Source organism: Polypterus senegalus, chromosome 13 (assembly GCF_016835505.1).
Source record: "Polypterus senegalus isolate Bchr_013 chromosome 13, ASM1683550v1, whole genome shotgun sequence".
Lineage (NCBI taxonomy): Eukaryota > Metazoa > Chordata > Cladistia > Polypteriformes > Polypteridae > Polypterus > Polypterus senegalus.
Window position 1 is genome coordinate 157,211,027 of NC_053166.1, and position 7,171 is coordinate 157,218,197.

At 46.4% G+C, this 7,171-nt stretch overlaps 1 protein-coding gene across 3 annotated transcripts in view; it reads left to right on the forward strand.

Moving 5' to 3' along the window:
* Positions 1 to 6,380, forward strand: part of LOC120543166 (katanin-interacting protein) — a 97,056-nt gene extending 90,676 nt beyond the window's left edge. For all 3 annotated transcript variants that reach the window (XM_039776071.1, XM_039776073.1, XM_039776074.1), the window contains 5 exons: positions 190 to 329; positions 935 to 1,036; positions 1,112 to 1,272; positions 1,773 to 1,858; positions 5,344 to 6,380. In XM_039776071.1, coding sequence (XP_039632005.1) covers positions 190 to 329; positions 935 to 1,036; positions 1,112 to 1,272; positions 1,773 to 1,858; positions 5,344 to 5,399 — 545 coding nt within the window. In that variant the 3' untranslated portion in view covers positions 5,400 to 6,380. The remainder of the gene's footprint in view (positions 1 to 189; positions 330 to 934; positions 1,037 to 1,111; positions 1,273 to 1,772; positions 1,859 to 5,343) is intronic.
* The last annotated feature ends 791 nt before the right edge of the window (positions 6,381 to 7,171 follow it).

The following is a 7,171-nucleotide window of genomic DNA, read 5'->3' on the forward strand; positions in this document are numbered from 1 at the left end:
TAAACAGTTGGCCCAAGTTGAGCTGCATGCTGTTGACACAGAAAAATGGCAGTGAAGTCGACAAATCACTTCTCACGTTTTCTGAATGTGCTGTGATAGCCCGAGTGCCCCTTCGTGATTGATTTTTTTTTTTTATTATTGTTTATTGTAACGTATTTTATTTTATGATCCTTCACACCGACTTTTAAGACATTGCTGCCTTTCCAGACAGCGTGAACGTTTTGGAGAGCGTGACGGGAGACGTAAGGACCCCAGATAAGCTGATCGATGGCGTGAACAACACTCATGACGGGAGGCACATGTGGCTGGCCCCCCTGCTGCCCGGCCTGGTATGGCAGCAGATTTGTGTTCCCTTTTTTTTGTTTTTTTGGTGGGTTTCCTCTAAAGTGGACGTGGTGGTGGCTGAGGGGAGAAGGACATGGCAGCTTTATTTGGATGTTCCCCTCTATAGTCAAATAGCCGTCAGCATGGGGGGCAGCTGTATGATAAGTAGGGTAGGTGAAGATCGTGTGGGTGCAGGATGACAGGATGAACAGCAGGGGTAATTTGGGACACCAACTGGCTCGTCCCGTTTAGTTGTTGGTCAAACAGAAACAAAAAGTCTTGGAAATCAAGAAAACAAATCGGCATTTGGGCTTAAACAACAACTTGTGTAACTGAGGGGTCAGTCGCTCGGGGGCTCAGTCTGCCAGCTCATTCTCAGGTTAGTGCCCACTCCAGTCGGGCAGCCAGGCTTGTCCTGGAATGGGTGGGGCTAAGTGCCCTCACTGGGCGGCCTCTCTGAGCTGCAGGGAGAGGAGAACATCAGTGATGGTGCCCCCCGGTGGGTTATCACATACCTGGCTCGAGCCCAGGGGGAGGACCTCCGACATGCCCACACATGACAAACTCTATAAAAATATTAATGTTTGATGTCATTTTCCCTTCCGTGCAGGTCAACCGAGTTTACATCATTTTTGACCAGCCAGTCACCGTCTCCATGATTAAGCTGTGGAACTACTCGAAAACTCCGCAGAGGGGCGTCAAAGAGTTTGGGGTGAGTAACGGCGGTCGAGGGGTGAACGGGGCCCCTCCTTATTAAATGTTAATGTGTCTGCTGTTTCCACTGCAGCTGCTAGTCGATGACCTGCTGGTGTACAACGGGATTTTGGATGCAGTGAATCACATGGTACGGGGCATTCTGCCCACCTGCGATCCCGTCGTTCCGTACCACACCATCTTGTTTACGGATAACGAGAAGATCCTCCTCCGAGAGAAGAGCACGGTGATAAGGTATCATCTCTCAACCCGGCTGATGCACTGGCAGCAAACTAAACTAAACCTGCGGTTACCGACGGGGGTCCCGTTACCCAGAATGCACCCACTGGTCTCGATTTCCTTTTACTCTCTTCATGTCTTGTTTCTGATGTGTCCCCCTGTTACTCACGCAGTTCTTTTGGTTTTGATGTCATTTATCTCTCTCTCTCTCTCTCTCATACCAACTCTCCCTAATATAGCGCCTTTCATGTCTATTTCTTTGCCTGTTTGCCTGCCTAAGCCCACAACCACAGAGGAACCCAGAGGAGTAAGTAGAAAAGCAAAAAAAAGTGCCGCACCCTCTTGGCATAGCTGCTAGAAACACACACTCGCACACCCGGCGCTGCCCCCGCACCTCGCCTCACCCCGCTTTGATATAAACGTTTGCTTTCACAATTGTGTCAGTGATGTCTAACGTGGCTCACAAAGCCTATCTCTCTGCTCCTTAACTGAACTTTTCTTTCCTTCCCCTCCAGTAACTACGTCGAGGATCAGGACATAAAGATGACCAACGAAAACCAAATCGTTAATAACGGCAAAAAGCGACAGGGTGCTGATCCAGGTAGGTCCGTTTCCTCTCCACTTGGCTGCCTGCTTGTTGATGCTAATGCCGCCCACGTCCACAGCTCATTTATAGCGGACATCAGTCTTCATGCCACACAACTCCACCATTTTTAACCCCCAGAACCAGGAAACTTTTAACAACACTCTTTAGCTGCTCCCATTAGGGGCCACAGCGGATCATCTTCTTCCATCTCTTCCTGTCTTCTTCTTCTCGCTCTGTTACACCCACCACCTGCAAGTTCTCTCTCACCACATCTATAAATCTTCTCTTAGGCCTTCCTCTACTCCTCTTTCCTGGTAGCTTTATCCTTAGCACCCTCCTCTCAGTATACCCAGCATGTCTCCTCTGCACACGTCCAGACCAACTCAATCTCGCCTCTCTGACTTTGTCTCCCAACCGTCCAACCTGAGCTGACCCTCTAATGTCCTCATTTGTAATCCTCGTCACTCCCAATGCCCTTCTTCACATCTTTAACTCTGCCACCTCCAGCTCTGTCTCCTGTACCACCGTCTCCAGCCCATGTAACACAGCTGGTCTCACTACCGTCCTGTAGACCTTCCCTTTCACTCTTGCTGATACCCGTCTGTCACAAATCACTCCTGACACTCTTCTCCACCCACTCCACCCTGCTCTGCACTTTCTTTTTCACCTTCTCTTCCACACTCCCCATTACTCTGTACTGTTGATCCCAAGTATTTATAAACTCCTCCACCTTCACCAACTCTACTCCCCTCATCCTCACCATTCCACTGACCTCCCTCTCATCCACACACACATATTCTGTCTTGGTGGTCCTACTGACCTTCATTCCTCTCCTCTCAGATCTCCACCTCTCCATGTCCTCCCTACAGATCACAATGTCATCAGCAAACATCACAGTCCACGGGGACTCCTGTCTAATCTCGTCTGTCAGCCTGTCCATCACCATTGCAAATAAGAAAGGGGCTCAGAGCCCATCCGTGATGTAATCCCACCTCCGTCCCTCCTACTGCAGACCTCACCACGGTCACACTTCCCTCGTACATATCGTGTACCACTCTTACGTACTTCCTCATATAATACCACAGCTCCTCAATGCAACTCCTTCTGTTCTTCTCTAAACTTCTCCATCAACATCCTCAGAGGAAACATCTCATCTCTGGTGCTCTTTCTTGGCATGAAACCACACTGCTGCTCACTAATCATCACCTCACTTCTTAACTGAGCTTCCACTACTCTTTCCCAAAACTTCATGCTGTGAATGCAGAGTCTTCGTGGCGCTCTGTTTGGTTCTTGCCTACTATACACTACGTGGCCCTTTCCCTGATTGGACCCTGCTAGTTACATCATCTGATTCTCTGACTGGTTACCCTTCACAGGAAAGAGAATCATTAAAGGAGTTGCGTTGCTCAACTGTATGCGTCATCTAAATTGCGTTTTGTACATTCTGAATGCTGCACACATGCGTGGAAGGCAAATCATTTACCGCTCACTACATTTTGGCCCTTAAAGGAGGACGCTTCCCCTTCCCTGTTTCTGGCAAAGCAGCGCACACCCGCTGTAGGCAAATCGCTCAACCTTGAATCATTTTTGCGTTAGCAGAGACGCGTTTGTAAACTACGTGAACGTGCTGTTGAATGGAGATTTAAGAATACCGTAGTGCGGACATTGACCAAGACATGTTGCAGTGTTTTTTTTCCTGATATATTTTGTTAATCCCTGAAGGTTAATTGTCTTTTTTGTGACCTTTTGCGGGGGGTCTGAGCACAGGGCCAGCCATTTTACGGCACCCCAGAGCAGTTTTCAGGTTAAGGGCTTTGTTTGTGGGCCCAACAGAGCAGGAACCCTTCCAACAGTAACGGGATTTGAACCAACAACCTTCTAGATACCAACACAGATCCTCACCCTATGAGCCACCACTCCGCCCTCTGGGTTTCTAGCCTTAACACCATTAACTCTTAGTACCTTTCAAAAACGGCCCACGCCAGCAAGCTTGACGGGCACGGCTTCTTTATGCGGCTATCTCAGTAACAGTGCAAAATTGTGACTTGCACATCCTCACGTTTTAAACATGTAGAATGTTCTGGACAAGGCCGGGCCACTCTGCCCAAGAAAGCTGGCCAGTCCTATTCTCTTAATTCCTCGGGTCGAGTTCTGAAGGTCCCTAAAGTCCGACTGTCCACCATGCTACTGGTCACTCACTCCAGGTGTCTGTGGCTCTCTGTGTAAAGGGAAACTTCCTAATGTTTGTGTAAAATGTACTCTTAAAAGTTTCCAACGGTGTCCCCGCGTTCCTGATGAACTCGTTTTAAAGTCACCGCCTCGGCCCACTGCACTAATCCCCTTTTGCACATGTCAGTCAGGTCTCCTCTTAAACTGTAAAGGCTTAGCTCTTTTAATCTTTCCTTGTAACTCGTCCCCTGTAGTTGCTCTGCTCTCGACTCTTTCCAGTGCTGTTAGGTCCTTTTTTTTGTAACCTGAAGACCAAAACTGCACCCCGGACTCCAGCTGAGGCCTCACCAGTGCGTTGTAAAGTTTAAAATGCTGACTGGTAAACATGAATTGGCTCATCTTTGGCGCTGCAGCCCCGAAGTCGGTCTGTGGGCACTCGTAGGTGTTGAGTGTGCAGAGGCACCACCTTTGAGTTCTCTCGTAGGCAGCCTTTGGGGTGGTAGTGCCAAATACGCACATATTCATGGGTAACACATGTAAACAGAGGAGACTGGGCTGATTCGGTAGAAGAAAGAACAATCAGAGTGGGGTCACGTAACAGAATATTGCACTTTCAGTTCAGGCTAAGAAGAAGAAACTATTTTGGGTAAACATGTATTTTTACACGTGAGGAACCACATCCGAATATCTCGACCGTGCAGTGGTGGCGAGATGCCAATTGTCAAGTGGAGACCACGACATTCGACTGTGACAAACTGTGGACTTGTTAGACCGAAGTGCACTCCTGTGCACAAACAATTTTGTCTCCTATGTGGTAACTAAAGTTTATTTTGGAGAAAATTAATTCCGAGTTTTGCTCCTAAACAAAATGCATTGAATTTGTATATTAAAGTTAACCCCTTCAGTTTGACATCAGCACCAAGAACACATGTACCCACTGTGACTCTACAGCTCAGGGCGCTACATAACTTAACATTCTGGTAGACAAGTCCACCATGACCACTCTTTCCTTCTTATAAGCGGAGCTATAATAAAAACTCCCTGAAAAAACCCTTGTAGGGAAAAAAAAAAAAAAATGGAAGAAACCTCGGGAAAGGAGGACCCCGTTTATAGCGGCACTGCACTCCACCAACTCTTTTTAACGTTGACGCCACACGTGAGCCCACTTCAGGTCAAAGTTTCTGAGCAGTGGCGCAGTCCCCTGTTTAAAGTCACATGATCAAGAACTCCCCAAACCATAGGGGCTTCATGGGTTATTCAGAAGTGTGCATTTGAACACTTTATTTCTTATGTATTTAAATATGTATTTTTTTTTTTCTTCATTTCATTAGCTTTAAGGCCAAAGACCTGCATGACAGAAAGAGGGCAACCAAGCAAAAGACGGTAACAAGAGGAGAGTCTGCCCAAGCGGCTTGAATGCTGTGGTGTCTCGTATTGCGCAAGAAACTCTGGACCCTACAGAGGAGACGCCTTTACTTCCGAGTCTCTGGCCCCTTCGCAGATGGGTGGGCAAAATGGGTATATAAAGCAAGCTGGACTAGCATGTGCCCCACTCTAGACGTTCAGGGAGAGACAGGGGCATCCTAACCATGTTCATGAAGGGCAGCACCTTATCATGGAGAGGTAATTGTTATTTTTTCCTTTAGTTGATCACTTTGATGGCAGCGACATCATGAACATTCACTACCCCGGCAGCGGCTGCAGGCAGGGCGGTTTAAACATCCTCATAATGGAGGAACTCCAAATGCTAACTTGTCACATTAAGGACTGACTCAACGTTTGGAGTTCAACATTACAACGTAGTTTGTGTTTAGGCAGCATAGCAGGTTGGGATTTACACAGTTTTGTCTAAACTATAGAAATGAACAAAATCAAACAAACCCCACCAAACCCTCTGCAAGCTGGAATTATTCTTAAAACAGTTCACGCCTTCCATTCCAAGTAAAACTGAATTTGTTCCAGTGGTCCTGCAGAGCCCCTCATCTGCCAGGACAGGAGCAACACAACCATGTTATACCCGTGTAGAGCAAGTCCTTCACAGAATGGAGGTGGGGATGTGACATCCCAGCAGCCTCCTGCTTTTAGGTTTCAAACCCACAATTATGTTTGCATTGTAGGACTGCGTGGTGGTGATGGTGGTGGGGTTGGGGGTCTACGTAACAAAATATACTTGGCTGCATGAGCCACACCAATCATTCAAAACTGTCAATTTCAAGTTTATGTTCAGAGAAAGGAACATTTGGCACTAAACGCGTTTCCTGCATTCATTCCGATGTTGTACATAACTCGCATGTATAAAAGTGTATACTGCTAACTTTGGACATTTATATTTTATCAAGCCTTTTTAATAAAACATTTCCAAATAGCCGCACTTTGTTTCTGTCATTCTTTCTGGCTTCACCCATTAATTGGTCATATTACGCGTACCCTCCAAAGAGACAAAACATTTTTTCCTGCGCTTCAATGGAACATTTTTCACAGTATATACACAGTATTAGAATTATTTTTTATTATTACTCATTATTTGTATCATTTTACTTTCTACATTTATGACTTTGTACTTTTAGATTGTTTTGCACATTTTACAGTGGAGACATTAAATGTCATTTTTCAAGCCAAAAAAATGTAACACTAAGGAGGTTTCAAGTGCACATTGCAGACTTTCACATTGCATACATTTCAGTCACACCATGAAAAAAAAAAAAAAAAAAAAGGAGTTGTCATCCTTTACAAAGAGAGGGGCAGCAGACGAGTTTTGCAAGCAGAAGTCCCTTCATCTCAGTCGCAGGTCATGGATCCTCCCAACAGGATAAGGAGCCAAGAATGGCCGAGAACAAACCATGGGACTACTCTGAAGTGGCCTTCTGGGAACCCTGATTTGAATCCTATGGAAAGAACTGGAACATGAAGCCTACAGACCCCTTCAAACCTGACACAGCTGGAGCCGTTTGCTCAGGACCAGTGGGCCAAAGTCTCATGGAGAGCTCCAGGAATCACTCATTTGCAGTGACTGCAAATTCTAAAGGTCATGCGACAAATCATGAGGGGGCCATCATTTTTAGTCTATGCCATTGTCATTTGTGTTGCTACCTAAAATACTCTGAATTGACACTATAAAGCAAAGTCTGTTTTTTGGTTAAATAGACAGGTTGCCAATCA